General features: G+C 35.4%; 1 protein-coding gene across 1 annotated transcript; it reads right to left on the bottom strand.

Annotated features, from left to right (window-relative positions):
* Positions 1-7,565: 7,565 nt before the first annotated feature.
* On the bottom strand, positions 7,566-9,972 carry cxcr3.2 (chemokine (C-X-C motif) receptor 3, tandem duplicate 2). The gene is made up of 2 exons (XM_030158768.1): positions 9,778-9,972; positions 7,566-8,816 (listed from the first exon to the last, which is right to left on the bottom strand). Exons 1-2 carry the CDS (start codon positions 9,811-9,813, stop codon positions 7,725-7,727), a joined length of 1,128 nt encoding a protein of 375 aa, XP_030014628.1. The 5' UTR covers positions 9,814-9,972; the 3' UTR covers positions 7,566-7,724.
* Positions 9,973-18,138: the final 8,166 nt, after the last annotated feature.

Below are 18,138 nucleotides of genomic sequence, written 5' to 3'. Positions count from 1 at the left end.
AATGAAAAACCGAAGAGCCGGATGTATGATTTTCAAAATAGGATTATCATTAAGGTTCGATGCAGCTCCCGAAGAGATATTCCAGACAGAAACACGATAAATAGACTGAATTTATCTTGTTTTAATCTTGGAATATTAACTAGAGTTACAGATGTCCCACACCTCATGATACAGAGGTTATACTTTGGGATGCAGTCTTTTACTTTGAAAGAGCAATTACTTGAGTTCCGGCTTTTTCAGTGCGTACTTTTGACTTGACGTATGAAAAACGAGCGCAGGACAAAAAGCAGACAATGAACTGCACTAACACACTTCTCCACTGAGAAGCGCTGTTGAATTTAGGTTTCCTAACTCAGAAACCACCAAGACTCCAGATAGACAACAATAACAAATCAATTAATCACAGACTGCCATTATTATTATTATTATTATTATTATTATTATTATTATTATTATTATTATTATTATTATTCAGTGAGCGGCTGCTGTCACTGTCCTGCTCCAGTGACAGACTGAGGAGGTCTTTCCTCCTCCATGCCATCCGGCTCTTTAACTCTACTCAGGTGGGAAGGGAGGTTAAGAAGCAGTAGTAGTTAATACGAACACTCCTCATACCCCTGGACTGTAGAACTCACACACTGGTCACATTACACTTTATCCTTTGCACAGACTCATTCATTGCACTGACTCTAAGCACAACAGTCTCCTTTGCACTGACTCCTTGTGGAAAGTTAAAGTGTTTTTTTTTTACAATTGTGTTTTACTACTGTTTGTTTTTTTTTAACTTGTGGATGCTGCTGGAACATGTAAATTTCCCTATGGGATGAATAAAGTATCTATCTATCTATCTATCTATCTATCTATCTATCTATCTATCTATCTATCTATCTATCTATCTATCTATCTATCTATCTATCTATCTATCTATCTATCTGTCTGTCTGTCTGTCTGTCTGTCTGTCTGTCTGTCTGTCTGTCTGTCTGTCTGTCTGTCTATCTATCTATCTATCTATCTATTATTATTATTATTATTATTATTATTATTATTATTATTATTGTTGGTGTAGAAGGATTCTCTGTGTCTTCTCTGTGTCTGTGACATGAAGTTGTGTGAGCCTGCAGGTGCAAGCTTGTGGTAAAGGATTTGTGATAGAAGGTTTCTCTGTGCCTGTGATATGATTTCTCTGTGTGTGACATGAAATGATTTCTGAGTCTGAGATATGAGTTTTGTAACTTGCAGGTGTGGGCCCAAAGCCACTGGCAGTATGCCTGGACCTACTAGTGGCATAGTAGGCACGTGTTTAGGCATGTGTCTGCACAGCTGCACTGACTAATTGCTAAGAGAAAAGGAAAGTGAAAATGACCTGGTGTGAGACTGGCTAAGAGATAAGAAGAGACTAAATGATTTTTTGTGACCTGGTGTGTATGTAGTAAGTAAGGTAAACAAGATAGATATGCCTGAACAAAGATAACTCTGATGACAAAACAAGAGCTTCTGAAGGCAATTGATATCATAAGATAATTTTTGCAAGGGGACAACACCTAGAAACTTCTAGAAGGTCGGGCAAAAAAGGGTATAAAAAGGCTGTGTGTTTAGGGTGACGTCAGCTCTTCTCCGGAGAACTGTCCCGTGTGTTTGATTTGTGAAATAAACACACAAAAAGGGTTCTGAAGACTGGCTGGCTCAACTCTTCTTTTTTGACTCCAAGTGTGAGTTTTTAATTTCTATTAGGAACAGGATTTAGTATTAAATTACAGTAAATTAGTATTAAAAAATAGTGATTTAATCTATTTTTGATGGACGGGTTTTCCACGTCATTAGTAGTAGTAGTAGTAGTAGTAGTAGTAGTAGTAGTAATAGTAGCCTATTATATTATTAGTATTATTACATTTTATTCGACAGGGATTACAAATATAGGTATTGTTATATTAAAAAATAATGTATATTTGAGTTACAGAGCCATAATAGCTACAGCAATTAAAAAAAGAAAGAGAGAAAGAAAAAAAAAGAAAACTCCAAGTACGACAAAACAACATTAACATAAAAGCTTCTACAGTCGTGGCCAAACATTTTGAGAATGACACAAATATGTTATTTGCTTAAATGGGATTTATTTGTTAACAGAAGCCTTAATGCCTATGTAACACTTGTAACTGTTCTTTAAAGTACCTCAGAAACACATGGAAATAATAAAAAAAAAGAACTTCAGCAGAAAATTTTGTGGATACAAAACTTATGTTACTCCAAAAACTTTTGACCATGACAAATGGGTTGTGTTAAAATAAGTAAGTAAATAAATGCTGAATTTCATTTTTTTTTTTTTTTTTTGTCAGATGTGAAAGTTGTGCTGTAGACTGACTGAAAGCCAAATGACAGGTTAAGAACATGCTGTTGATTATTCATGAAGGTCACATTATGGCCTATTTTGTAGTTTTAAATGGTAAAGTGATGACAAAAGAACTGAAACCCAAAAACACCAGAACTGAAATGTCAGTTAGGATCATAACAGCTTCCACAGATGTGCGTTAACGTCAGCACATCCTTTTTCCTAAGTATGTATGTTACGTATGTTCTTCAGTATGTCGGTTTACTAAATACGTAAACAGTCATGCATTTTTGTTTTTTTCATAGGACATACAGGGTGGGGAAGCAAAATTTACAATATTTCGAGGCAGGGATTGAAAGACAGTGTATGACCAATTAGTTTATTGAAAGTCATGAGAATTTATTTGCCACAAGAAAACTGACATAATAGAAAATGTTTTTTATTCTATGTGTCCTCCTTCTTTCTCAATAACTGCCTTCACACGTTTCCTGAAACTTGCGCAAGTATTCCTCAAATATTTGGGTGACAACTTCTCCCATTCTTCTTTAATAGTATCTTCCAGACTTTCTCGTAATAGTTTTGCTCATAGTCATTCTCTTCTTTACATTATAAACAGTCTTTATGGACACTCCAACTATTTTTGAAATCTCCTTTGGTGTGACGAGTGCATTCAGCAAATCACACACTCTTTGACGTTTGCTTTCCTGATTACTCATATGGGCAAAAGTTTCTGAAAAGGTATGGATAATAGCGTTAGGTATGATTATGACATCAATATATGTTTGGTTTCAAAACAATTGATGTAGTGCCTGCTGAGAAAAAACAACTAAATGTTCATTGTAAATTTTGCTTCCCCACCCTGTAGATCATTATGGTGGAGGGGTGAACATTACAGAAGACCCTTCATTCCCTCTGCCATCAGACCAATACAACAGCTTAATCAATGGAAGGACTGGAGACTAGACAGATGATTTGTTTTTTGTTTATTTTTGCTCTTATCTTTTCTTGAACTGATAGGTGATAATGAACTTGCTGGCCTCTGTTTAATAATCAGCAGCATTCTATTGTGAGACACACTCATTCTATTGTTAGAGTCATTTTATCTGAATACAGCAGTGAATATGGATTTGTCTTTACCAGCTTATTGTTGAAAATTGCATCTGTCCTCGGGTTGAAATCTATGAAAATAGATCAAAACTTAATGACCAGGGTTAAAAGTGGCTCCCAAAGAAAAGCACAAAAAAGTAAAGGAAACAACTGGATTATTCATTCATTCATTCATTCATTCATTCATTATCTGAACCTGCTTTATCCTCATTAGGGTCATGGGGGTCGCTTGGAGTCTATCCCAGCTACTTATGGGTGAAGGTGGGGTACACCCTGGGCATTTTGCCAGTTCATCTAGGGCTGAACATATAGACACAATCACTCTCACATTCACACCTATGGGCAATTTAGATTAACCAATTAACCTATCAGTGCATGTTTTTGGATTGTGGGAGGAAGCCGGAATATCCGCAGAGAACCCACGCAGACACTGGGAGAACATGCAAACACCACACAGAAAGGTCCCACCCCCGTCAACTGGTGTTGGAATCGAACCCAGGACCTTCTTGCTGTGAGGCACGAATGCTAACCACTGCACCACCGTGTTGCCCACAACTGGATTAATATAAATAAATGAATGCAAACTGTGCAGTGCAGTGGTGGAAAAAGTATTCAGATTCTCTATTGAAAGAGTCTGTATGAAGTATTTTTACTTTGAAATATTATAAAATTGCAAGAAATAAATATTGAAGTGATTGGAATAAACACCTCTGAGGTTTTACCAATGATGTCAATGTATTTGATTGTAGAGTTACACAGAATCGATTTACACTGATGGAACAGGGATGTATGTGACCACTAGAGGGAGTAGTGAGTTAATGTAAGTCCCTGAAAGTAGGTCTACTTCTATCACACTGTGAAAATACTGCTCTACAACTAGACTAAAATTACTGCTTTCATATAATATAAGTAAAAGAAAATAAGATTTAATCATAGATAGATAGATAGATAGATAGATAGATAGATAGATAGATAGATAGATAGATAGATAGATACATATATACATACATACATACATACATACATACATACATACACAGCAACAATAAATAAATAAATACAGAGTTTATATATTCAGCAAAATATAGCCTTAATTTCTGAAAAATCAAAGTGGTGTTGTAGGAGACAAGTAAGATATTATGATGTTTCTGGATTTATTTTTGCTGCATCAATGTGTGTGTTGATTTTACTGTTCCAGGTGCTGAGCTCATTTTTCATGTACTGTTGGGTACTTTAATAATCTACAAATGTACAAAGATACATTTCCACCTGTTTTTTGTTTTGTGCAAGTTATGTTGAGCATGCAGTACTTTGTGTTTAGTTTAATCTGCACCATTATGTTTTCTAAGGTATTATACATTTGCTGTGTCATTGTTCTGTGAGAACAGGTTTTAATGAGTTTATTCAGTTTTGGAAGCAAGATAATTTTCCTCAGTCAGTGAGTAGAGAATAATGTTAGGTAAAATATGAAAATATACCTAAAATTGCCCTTGGGTGCTTAAGTAAAAAGTACTCTATTTCATTAAGGTTACAAATGATCAAATCATCATACACACACATAAAGAAGTGATAAATTAGCATAATTACTTTAATAACTTCTGATTATATGAATTTGTTCTGCTAATCATATTTTTCTACTAATGATTGAGTATTTTGTAATACTAAAATTGGCACTTTAACTTCATGAATAGATATTATTTCTTAAACCAAGGGCTATTTTTCCATAGTTGACAATCTTATTAACCCTCAAAGACATAAACATACTTCTGTGACCAAAAATATCTTCTGATCTAAACTTGTTAATAACTGATCCCATCAACACATTTAAATAATTAATGTAAAATGCAGTTCCTCAGGTTTTCAGCAGCAGCAGTTATGGCCCATTTGGACGTTCAGAGGCTCTGTAGTGAACATGAAAACACTCTCATCTTCTGCAGGAATGATTCACCAAAAGACTAATGTAGTTAACAAATGACACAGGTTCTAGACACTTGTTTTTACATTGAATTAAAGATATATTTTGTTGAAAGAGGCCATTTTTTTCTTAAAATTCCCTGTTCTGATGTAATAACCTTTGAATTTACTCAATATTTTTCTGAACATCTACATGATCAGCCAATTAAATAAAGGAAAATACCTGAATATCACTGAACAATGCAGATAATAAAATACAAAAAAACTGTGATAAATTGCTTAGGAAAGATCACATGTGGAGAAAAATTCATTCTGAAGTCACCACAAAAATAATTCTAGGTCTTTAAGGCTTAATAACAGATTTAACTGTGAGTTGTATTTTCTTTGTGAACTAAGTGTAAGTACACTTAGTAACTGTAGTGATAGATGAAAGTCAAGTCAATTTAGTTAGAACATGCAGAAAAAAAAATATTAATGGATACATGATGGTTTGTTTTTATTTCAAAATTTGCACTGCTAGTAATTCTACTACTTACTATTAAAACTCATACATGTTACTGAAATGAAATTAAGGAATGGTTCATCTTCACTTCCTCTTTTTGCAGAACACAGCACTGAACAGCTATGAATGGAAAATAGACAAATTAGAAAAATAAAAATGAACTTAATACAAAATTTATTTCAAATGATTAGGATTAAATGTACATTATTTTCAGTCTTATGAACTAAAACAAACATGAGTCTTCAGTCACCACATGCATTGCCAGAGGATGTGAGACATGAGTCTGACTTGATAAACAAGTAACATATTAAGTGCTGAACAAGCTTTTTCTCAGGAATATTATGAAATGCAGATATTCCCCAGAATTGACATATGCATTCAAAATACAAGTTCACACAAAGTTCTGAGATGCTGAAATTGCATCAGTATGTAGATGATGGCACAATTTTTCTACAAGCATCACATCATTCTGCTCGATTTACCACAATGTTCTAAAAAAGCAATGATAAAATAAAAGCTTGAAAGCTGCACAACTGTGACATGACTGTCTTTGAGAACATATTTGACATTATCATTAATAAGAACATAGAACCATTTTTAAAGGTCCTGGATGTTTTTTGATGAACATACACAATATGGACAAAAGTATTTGGACACATTGAATTCAGGTGTTTTCTATTCAAATAGGGGTCTGGGATACAAAACAATAATGATAAATAGCATAATGTAGTCTTATATTGTGATAAATATCATTGCATTTAATTAGTTTTGTTTAAATTGTCATCTTTGCTTCCAAAATGCCTCAGAGATGGTTTTTACTCAATTTCTCAAATCAGCATGAACAGGACATCTTACAGCTGTAACCATGATGTGTCCCAAAAATTTTGTCCACATAGTTTATAAACATCAATTTTTCCAAACATTTTAATGGGAGATTTTTCTTCCTATGTGAGATGTAAAGAATGCAGAAGGCTAGATGTGATAGAAAATTATTATTTACAGTCAGAGCATGAAAAATATATTAGAAATTTAGAAAACATTTAAAATCATAGTCACTGATAAAAAAAAAGTCGATGTTGACAGAAATTAAGTAAAAATCATCTCTGAGGCTTTTTGGAAACAAAGATAACAATTTAACCCTTTCATGCATGAATTATGAGAACCTTAATCAAAATTTGTTTTTTTGAGTGTTTTCATTCCTCTTTAGGCATGAAAAAAAAACCCAATGCAACTGAAAATTTTGTTATGGATCTATTTTTCATGGAGCTCAAAAAATGTCCACTCAGTTTGACACCATGCATTTAATTTTTGAAGCAAAGAAGCACGTATTTACTGATAGATCATGTGAAAACTATGAAATAACAACACTTTTAATGCAGCTAATCTGATGTTTTCTCACATTTTAATGTATTCTAATACTAGTCATTACTCACTTCATGGAGATAATATGCAAAAAAAACAAAAAAACGTTATGTAAAAAAACCCAAAACTGTTTAATAATAATGACAAGCAATTGATCTACACTCAAACATGTTACTGCAGATCAGGTTCATCAAGAACAGCAAAGTTACTGTAATAGTGTGACGTGTCCACTGTGTTGGCTGATATGGAACTAAAACAACAAACCCCATGAATATATAAGACAACAGCTGTAGAATAGATGTCCACTGTAGTGACCACTATGCATGAAAGAGTTAAACAAAACTAACCAATGCAACGATATTTATCACAATATAAAACTACATTATAACATTAATCATTATTGTTTTGTAGCCAAGACCCCTGTTAGAAAAGAAACACCTGGATTCAACATGTCCCTATACTTTTGTCCATATCTCTCCTCATTCTTTTGCCTTCCTGTCTCTTGAACCAGCTTCAACCCATGACAGAGTAGGATGTGTTTTCACTGTCTCCAGACATGACTGAGCTTTGGGTTCTTCTCCTTGGCCTCCATCCGCCCATTCCCCGCCATCCTTGATGTCCCAGAAGCTCTTTGCACATTTGCACCAGCTCCCTCCTGAACTTCACCCCCACAAATCCATACAGCAGAGGGTTCAGGGCACAGTGAGACAGCCCCACACTCTCAGTGATCAGAGTCCCGATGTCTAGCACACGGCCTAAATGGCAATGTCCAGTTATGACACCCAGCCTCAGCAGACTGTCTGCCAGCTGGAAGGCATTGTACGGCGCCCAGCAGATGACAAACACAGCCACCAGGGAGATGATGAGGCGCAGGGACTTACGCTTTTGCCTGCGCGTCGCGTTGCAGAGTGACCTGAAGATCTGGATGTAGCAGTAGAGCATTATCAGCAGGGGGAGTCCAAAGCCTAGAACCACACTGAGCAGCTGTAGCCCCACCTGCCACTGAGTGGAGTTCTCTGGGAACCACACCTGGCACAGGAGCAGTCTCTGCTGGTCTTGAGTGTTCACCTCCACTACCTGTTTGAAGGTAATGTCCACTCCACTCAGGCCGAGACACCCCACCCAAATGATGACACAAGCAAACTGTGCATGGCAGGTGGTGCGCTTCCAGCCAGAGCTAATGGCATGAACTATAGCCAGGTATCTGTCAAAACTAATGCAAGCCAAGAACAGAATACCACTGTAGCGATTAAGGGAGAAGAGGGCCCCGGAGATCTTACAAACAGCCAAACCGAACACCCACTGGTGAGCCCACTGCACTGCAAACAGGGGCAGGGTGAAGGCCAGCAGGAGGTCTGAGATAGCCAGGTGAAGAAGGAAGGTGTCAGTCAGGGAGAAGGCACAAGCTCCGCTGCTTTGAGAGTTTCGGTAACGCCGGATTACACACAGCACCAGCACATTGCCCACAAAAGCCAGGATGAAAACCAGGCAGTACACAACTGGAGTGTATCGCTGCGCAAAACTGTAGATGTTGTCTTGGAGGCAGGGGGCAGCACTCAAGCCTACGTTAGGGGAATCGGTGTAATTCTCATAGTCATCATAGGTCTGAGGACAAGGAAGAACACAAAAACATGGCTTACTTCTCAGGTTTTCACAGCATACGATTCTGGAGATAATTATTAGACTTAATAGTAGAATTAATTTAGCTGAAATTGTATGAAAATAAAATACTTTCAATACATTATTTTAACAATATAATATGATATGGTTTTGCACTACATGACCTAAAACATTTGTGAGACATCATTTTCATGTGCATCAGCTACGGACATAAGGTCCAGACGATCCTGAGTAATTCATACTGCATGTCACTTTAACTCAATAACTCATCTATTACCAATACCTCTTCTGATTAACTTCACTGTTCTACCTTTATTGTATATTTATTGTCTCCTCAACCCCCTGCGGTTTATAGTTATATTCTATGTTTATAGTTATATTCTTTTCTGTTTTTTGTATTTTTTCCTGCTCTGTTCTGTGCACCGTGGGGTCTTAAAGTATTGTAATTTCAGTTTCTGTATGCAATGTACATATGGCAAAACTGACAATAAAGCTGACTGACTTTGACTTGATAAGCCAACGAAGACAAAAAAAAAAAAAAATGTGGTGAGGAAAAGATGAGTTTTTTGGTGCTTGTTGAAGACGGAGTCACTGCCAAGAGACTTTTTACTACAACCTGTTGAAGATAATGCACCACGATGCACACAGGAAAAGGAAGATGATGCATTTCAAATTGTAATTTCCAATAATGTCCAAAAACGATTTCCACAGATGAATATTATATATAAAAGTGCTTGATTTATCTCTCTATTTCAAGAACAAGTAAAAAAAAAAAAAAAACACAGAAAGATAAGTGATGTATTTTATATTTTAGTATTATTGATGAAAAAAATGTTTCTTTTCAATGTATTTATATTTTCTTTATATTTCTCATTTCCTTTGACTCATCGAATCTTAGTGATGCCCAGTGATGCACATCTGATAACATAAAAAGGTACACACTCACCCAGTAATCTTCTGTGGTTGGCGTGACCTGATCCATATTTGCAGCGATGATGTAGGCTGCAGAACACCTGAAACCTTCCAAAAGTCAAGAAAACACACTCTGCTCATAAACATAAAGCCTAAAGATCCCGTTTCATGGTCTATCTTTGCACGAGAGAGGATCAGAAAGAAGAAGTCATCATTTCAGGAACTGAATCTCTGCACATCTGAGACAAACAGCAGCTCCAGGAGACGCCGATGACTACGTCTGGGAAATTGTGACATACATTTAAAAAATAAACTCCTGTCAGACAGATGTATGACTGTTGTGCTCTATATGGAAAAAAATTATTCTCTTCTATAATTGTGCTTCATCTGTTTCAAACAAATTTTTTTAGTGTAACAATAAAGATAAAAATGCTTAATCATAAAAATGTACTGATGACAAAAAGCTGCAGTACATTAACCTTTAAGAAACAGAAATGTGTCTCAAAGCATTTTTGCAGACAGGAGAAGAAGTGAAAGTGCTTGATTTGCAGTAATTTAAGCTTTTGTCTGTTATTTGTCTTCAGTGTATTAATGATATTTATAGAATACACAAAATACTCAGAGCCAATCATTGTAATTTATACAAAGGCCTGATGATGTAGAAACTATTCATGTACACTAGATATTTAAATAAAATAAAATAAATCATAACATTTTAACAAATTAATTTAACTACATTGAAGGGTGGTTTACTCACCTGACAACACAAGACAGGACAGGAAGGCAGTGTAAGGGATTGAAGTGGGACATTGGTACACTTAAAAAGTAACAACAGGAAATATCAAAAAGTGGTGTTAAAAAGCAGCCTTTTTAGAGGTGAACATGAGTTAATCTGACAACACAGCGCTTTCACACATTAGAGCTGTGTTTAAAGAAATGAGTTGAAGATTTCACACCTCCTTGCAGGTTTCTGAGAAAGAGCAGCACCAAAGAGTAGAGTGAGAACGGTATAACTCGTTCTCAATTCAAAAGTTGTGAAGGGCTGAGGTCAGGGATGTCAAAGTCATTGTCTTTCAGGGGCCACATTCAGCTCAGTTTGATCTCATGTGGTTTTATAAATAATGACTCCAAATGTCCTTCTTGATTTAATGTGAAAAAATAATATTACATTATGCCTTTAAATAATGCCAACCCCAAAATTTTTACAAAAACCAACCCCCCCCCCCCACCATGAAATTATAAAAACATTTACATTTACAAACTATCCAAACAAAAAAGATCTGAATAATCTGAAAAAACTGATATTTCTTAAGAGAATAAGTGCAATTTTAACAATATTATGCCTCATTTATACATGTGCATTATGGGTCAGATCTACAAAGGCACTAAACAGTCAGTAACAGACAGGATATTGTTAAAATTACACTTATTTTCTTTAGACATTTCAGGTTGTTCATATTTGTTCAGGTTTTTCATATTTTACTGTTAACCTTTTATTGGGCAAGTAACTATTTTTGGTAATTTCCACATTCATTACAAGACAGTGATAGCAACAGTTACATTGAGGACCAACGTTATTGTCGTTAACGAAAACTAACGAAATGACCAAAACTAGAATTGAAAAAAGATTTTCGTTAATAGAAATAAATAAAAACTATAATTAAAAGAAAAAACCATAACTAACTGAAACTGTATTGTGTGTTTACAAAACTAACTAAAACGTATAAAAATTATGGATAAAATTTCCTTTGTTTTCGTCTTTGTCAATGTCGGATTGATACAAAATTGATTTATTTTGCTCGAGCAATTTTATCTAGCGGCACCATAAGATATTTAACGGTCCGTCACTTGTGTTCACTTGTGGTTTCCAGTTGTCTTCTGGTCCCCACTCTACCTGGAAACATGGAGACTAAAGTTGGGAGAAAGCAGCAGAGTCCTGTCTGGGATTTATTTGAATACGACGAAGAAGAAGATAAAAGATATAACAAAGTAAAATTAATACTAAAACTAAAATTAAACTTGGCATTTTGAAAAAAAAAAGAAAACTAATAAAAACCAGCAAACCTGGTCTAAAAACAAATTAAAACTAACTGAATTAGAGAAAAAAAAAGTCAAAACTAAATAAAACTAAACTATAATGAAAAATCCAAAACTATTCTAACCTTGGTGAGGACGGTGAGTCAGAAATCTCAGGTCCAATGTGGTCTACAGGGTCTGCAAGGGCCACCTCTGAATGAACAGTGAGTGTACCTGCTTTGTTAGGTTACATGAAGTAATGGTACTAATGTAAGGAATGATGGATAATGTGGATGTGGACAGGGGTCTGGATCAGCACTTATGTTGGTCTAATGTTCTAAAAGTGATGTTCTAATGTAGTAAAACACATGTTCCTTTGACATCACATGTGTTTTCTCATACTTTTTATATATACTTCTTGGATTTATTAATTTCATTTTATTTATTTTTGCCACATACAGGCAAGGAGCCAAATATGGTAACTTCACTGACCCTCATTTTCTACATGACAATCAATAATAAAGTCTTGATATGTCCTCCAATAACACACTAAGGTTAAAATTTTGAATTTCAGATTATTTCTATGTGTGTCCTATAAAAAGTTAAGGGATAGTGTGTTAATGGAAAAATTCTGAAAATTTTTGGAGTTTTCACTATTTATAGATGTAATGTAATACTTTTTTCCATATTAAACCAAGAAGAAAATTTATCGTCATTATTTACAAGTTACTAAGCTATTATTACCTCCGCCAAGGAGGTTATGTTTTTGCCAGGGTTTGTTTGTTTGTTTGTTTGTTTGTTTGTCTGTCCGTTAGTGTGCAACATAACTCAAAAAGTTTTGGACAGATTTGGATGAAATTTTCAGGGTTTGTTGGAAATGGGATAAGGAAGAAATGATTAAATTTTGGTGGTGATCGGGGGTGGGGGGGCCCACGGGGGGGGGCACTGATCAGCCTTGGCGGAGGTCTGCGCTCTCCGAGTGCTTCTAGTTTTATTTGAGATCATACTCGTCTGTATGTGGCCCCTGAACTAAAACCACTTTGACACTCTTGACTGGTTATATCTTCAGTGTAATTTTTGCACTTTGCAAATTCATCTTGGGGGCTGGATTGGAACCCTTGGTGATCTGGTTTTGGCCCGTGTGCCACATGTTTGACACCCTTGGATTAGGTTCAGATTGTAAGGGACATACGGTCTACATCACAGGTGTCAAACTCCGGTCCTCGAGGGCCGGTATCCTGCATGTTTTAGAAGTTTCCCTCTTCCAGCACACCTGACGGTCGTTACCAGGCTTCTGCAGAGTTGGATGATAGGCTCATCATTTGAATCAGGTGTGTTGGAAGAGGGAAACATCTAAAACATGCAGGATACCGGCCCTTGAGGATCTGAGTTTGACACCCCTGGTCTACATGCATAAGGTGGTTAAAAGCGCCAGCTGTTGAGGTTTTCTTTTAATGCGTACAAGGTGGTTGTGCGTCACACAGACCCTCTCACTTCCACAAACTGCTCCAGAGGCTGAGAGGATGGACAGAGCTGAACACGCCAAATCCACTTTCAGTATTATGTCCTTAAAATAATAACTACTGGGTTCGTTTTGTGAGGAACTAAATACTGTTGTGGTTATTCCCGTTTCAAATGAAGGGTCTTCTGGTAAATTAAATTATTGTGAAACACTACAGACACTTTGCATCATCCTGCTATTGGACTTTCACCTAAAGGTCCAAATAATTAAACTCACGTTTCCTTTGAGCTCATGTCAGTGCCTCTCTGATCTGTTATTAATATCATTCTATTTTTTTTTTTCCTACACAGTCTTTTAGTCACCTTTGGTGCATTGTCCATCAGCTTATATTATCACATATACTCATGTTTCTAGTGGTCACTGCTTCAGTCAACACAGGAAGTTTGATTTGAATTACACAATAGGAAATGAGCTGTATGTGGTTTTCTTTAGGTTTGCATTTTTAAAGATATCGCTTAAGACTGTGAGTGAGGGCATAGACAATAATATTTTAAAAAATGTACTTGAGGGAAAACACACATACACACACACACATTTGAGGTGTTACCTGCAGGTGAAGAATGAGTCACACAAGAACATAACAAAGTACAGTTGTGTCACGTCTCATCTTGGCAGATGTTATTGTAATTGAAGCAGTGTTAATAATCCCATATACCGCATTGAACTATGTGTTTTTATGCATGAGGTGCATCCATCACACAGTTGTTGAGTTGTTTAAATATTTGTTTGTCATGCTGTAATTTTTTGTCTTGAATAGTATATTCCTTTAGCGGTGGTGTTATTTTGTGTTGTGAATACATGCAAACCAGATAAGGTGGGACATTTTCCAAAAGACAACAAAACGTTACAATAAAAGCAATAAAATGAATCATTTGTTATTTTTAACTGACTTCAACTGTCAAAAGAACGAAGGTGATACTTTCATTGTCTTCACTTTTAGATTATGATGAAGGTAACACACTCAGAAAGCTGGGAAAGAAACAAAAGACATGACAAAGCAGAAAATTTTATAGAATGTACAAGTAACTCAAATAGAATAGAATAGAATAGAATAGAATAGAATAGGTTTATTTGCATTTCAAGCCAAGGAGACAACAACATTATTTGTCCATCTCAATTGGTGTTTAAAACACAGGACAACAAACATAAAAAATACGGAACAACACGTGGTGCCAAGCAAAACAAACCCTGCCCCCCCAACGTATTGTAGCTTATTTTGGCATCAATCCAGCTGATGCCATCATGTCGATGCATGTGCTGATGTCAGCATAGACATAGACAGCATTGACACATTTTGGCCATTATAAGTAAATGGAAAGAAAAAACTAAAGATTTTAAAAATTCCCTTTAAAAAAAAAATTGAACTTTGACCTACTTTTCCCAAAATGTAATTACATCTATTCTGGGTCACTGGCAATCTATAAACCCAATTTGGTATGAATTCAACCAATAGTTTTGGTGCTGGGATGTTAACAAACAAAGAAACAAAGACAGAAAGAACCAATCAAACCAAACTGAACCAACGTGCAAGAAGTGGATTTGTTTATTACTTGAACATTGTGGCTTTGTCATCCAAGAGTGCATGGGCTGGACTGTCCCGCCTACAGTCCACGTCTAATACTGAAAATATAAAGACATCATGAAGAGGAGTCAGATAACAGCCATTGTGAAGCAGCTGAAGTCTTGTCAGCAGCAACAATAGAGAAAAAAAAAAATCCACTTCCAAGGTCACACTGCCAAACTCAGTGCTCAGATGTCATTTCTGAACTCGAAGACATGTACAAACATGGAGATGGGTGGTCAGATCAGTCACTAAAAGCACTAACACAGAACACACACTGAAAATATTTGAATGCACAAAACTTGTGACTTCAAAATCTTACTTTTAAGTAAAAATAGGCAAATATTATCAATATTCCATATAAAATAAGGCAGTGTCTTACTATTATGGACCACAATGAGTCCAGTTTTCATTTGGATTCATTTTAATGCATTAATGTCTATGTTACATTTACATAACTTTACATCACGTGAGAGAATCCCTCCAGTGAAGAAATGATGAATCTAAATCTGGAGTGAAGTAAAAGGCACATGAATTCTGATCTGACTGTTCAGACTGAGGACACATTGAACAGATCAGATCTGTATCTGATTCATAATCACATATGGAAGTGTCAGACATGAAAAAGTCAGATTGTCTGTGATATGTGCTGTTCATACTATAACGGATAAAACCTCAAACAGATCTCAGTTACATATGAGTGAAAAGAACAATTTTGGGACAGTTTTGGCTGTAATGTGAATGAAACCACAGTGTCCTTAGTTCAGACCCTGTTTAACCCATACAGACCCAAACATCCACCATTAACCAAAAGCATCTACTGATCTAAACTGTTGAGCCACTAATCTTATAATTACATGTAAATAATTGCAAATTAATTAATTACAGTTTATCATCTTTTCATAGTCATCAGATATGACCCATTTGGATGTTCAGAAACTCCATAGTGAACATGGAAACACTGTCATCTTCTACAACTGATTCACTAGTAAACCCATGGAGTTGGATCAATGACAGTGGATGGAAACGCTTGATTTATGTTCAGGTAATGATATATTTAATTGAAAAAGTTACCTTTTCTTCATTTTTTTCTGTTTTGATACAATGACCTTTGAATTTACTGTGAACTTTTATGAACATCTACAAGATCAATCAATTACACATAGAAAAATAGATGATTTTCTCTGGAAAAAATGCTAAATTCAGAGGATAACGTTATAATAAATAGTGATAAATCACTTAGGAAAGGTTAAATTGAGAGAAAAATTCATTTGGGAACTGCCACAAAAGTCACACTGGGGCCTTATGGGTTAAAAGTGGGTAGAAATTTAGCATCTCTGTCCTCTACAATGAGTTGCTGCATTCAAAGTTGTACTCAGTAAATTCATTTTTAATTTTTTTTTTACAGCTTAGCTTCTGGAAATGGACTTTGTATATTCTGAGCAAGAAAAGAAAAGCAAGATTCAAGATTCCTTTTATTGTTATTGTATATACACAGAACATACACAACAAAATTCTGATGCGCTTGTAAAATCGGTACTTCTTGAGTTAAAAAAAAAAAAAGGAAATATACAATGCAAAAAATGTAAATAGTGTTAAATAGTAAAAACAGTAGAAAAAAAAAAAAGAAAAAAAAGAAAAAGAAAAAAGACACACACCCTGCCCCTGTCCCATTCTGTCAAGTCCCATATTCATACATTCATACCTACACTGCAAATTATTTGGTTCTTACCAAGATAAAAAAAAAACTTAGATTTAGAAGTGTTAGATGATTTATCTTGTTTTAAGAGTTAATTTCTATTTAACCCATAAAGACACAAACATCCATCACCAACCAACCTGCTGATCTAAACTGTTGCTCCATTAATCCTATCAACCCATGTAAATAATTGGTGTAAAACGCATTGTCATCTGTTCATGGTCATCAGATATGACCCATTTGGACGTTCAGAGGCTCTGTATAGTGAACGTGGAAACACTGTCATCTTCTACAACATTAATTCACCAATAAAACCCATGGAGTTTGATCAATGATAGTGGATGGAAATGCTTGGTTTATGTTCAGTTAATGATAGATTTCATTGAAAAAGTGAAAACTTTTACTGCCGTTATCTTTGTTTTTGATATAATAGTCAATCTTAATCTGAGCTTTTATGAATGTTTTCATGGTCAGTAAATTAAATACAGGAAAATACCAGATTCATACAAATAAAATGTAAAGTACAGAGGATAATATTATAATAAAATGGTGATAAATCACTCAAGAAAGGTTAGATATAGAGAAAATTTAATTTGGGACCTGACACAAAAGTAGGTCTGAGTCTTTATGGGTTAAGTATTCATACATCTGTAGACATGCTTATTTCTAGATTTAACAATCTTAATTAAAGAAATCTTGTCAAGTGAAATTATCTTGCTGCATGGACAGATATTTCACTTGTTTGGAGAACCTTTTCCCCCAGATTTATTGTTTTTGTTTTGTTTTTAGATACCCTTTTTTTGCAGTATATTTAAGGTGCAGGTAAGCAGTCAGAGAGATTTATGATAAAATCCTATCTCCACCAGTTACAAGTTGTTGAGAATAATTTATTAATGAATATTTAAGCAGCTTGATGTGTTTCATGCTGTCAGACCACTTACTTATATCATTTACTTTTACAGCCCTTTTAACTGTATATCTACACAATATAAGTATGCATGATGTGTAAAGCCCTGTTACTCATTTGTATTATTTTTCACTGGGGTACTTTAATTTCAAAACCTTGTGTTTCTTTTGCTGTTCTGAGACTTTATATAAAAATAGTATTAGTGATATTGCAGTATGTAAATTGAAGATATAACATTCCCTGTCATTACTAGTTTGTAAATCTTGCACATTTTGAGTTCTGTTAACCTGTGTTTTCTATACATCATAAAATTACATCATAAATCAGTGCACCTTTTCAACGTTACCTGAACTCAATGCATAAGGGTCACAGGTCAGTTTTTAGTCATGTTTTCCCATTCATAGAGCTGTACCCACAGTGAGTACACATACCACACCTGCACTAAAGGCAAAACCTCATTTAAAAGCCGCAGGAATGCAAATTTGCACTATGCGCCTACTTTGTCCGTCAGTTAAGTTGTGCTGATAAAAAGCACATCGCCACAGGTGCACCCAGCTCAAGGGTGGGGTACGCCCCAAAGTCAAACATTTGAGATTTGTATTTACGAGGCTGGACTGGTCATTGTTCACCACACCATAGAAACTGGCCATGGTTTGAGTGTGAGACTGATGTCACAGTGGGTATAAGAGC

Source organism: Sphaeramia orbicularis, chromosome 16 (assembly GCF_902148855.1).
Source record: "Sphaeramia orbicularis chromosome 16, fSphaOr1.1, whole genome shotgun sequence".
Classification (NCBI taxonomy): Eukaryota; Metazoa; Chordata; class Actinopteri; order Kurtiformes; family Apogonidae; genus Sphaeramia; species Sphaeramia orbicularis.
Note: the sequence above shows the minus strand (reverse complement) of the source record. Positions and strands in the feature narration are given on the sequence as shown.

Coding starts and splice junctions, on each gene's coding strand:
- cxcr3.2 (XM_030158768.1), bottom strand. CDS start 9,813: ATGGATCAGGTCACGCCAACCACAGAAGATTACTGG. Junction 8,817..9,777: donor CAACCACAGAAGATTACTGG/GTGAGTGTGTAC, acceptor CCTTGTCCTCAG/ACCTATGATGACTATGAGAA.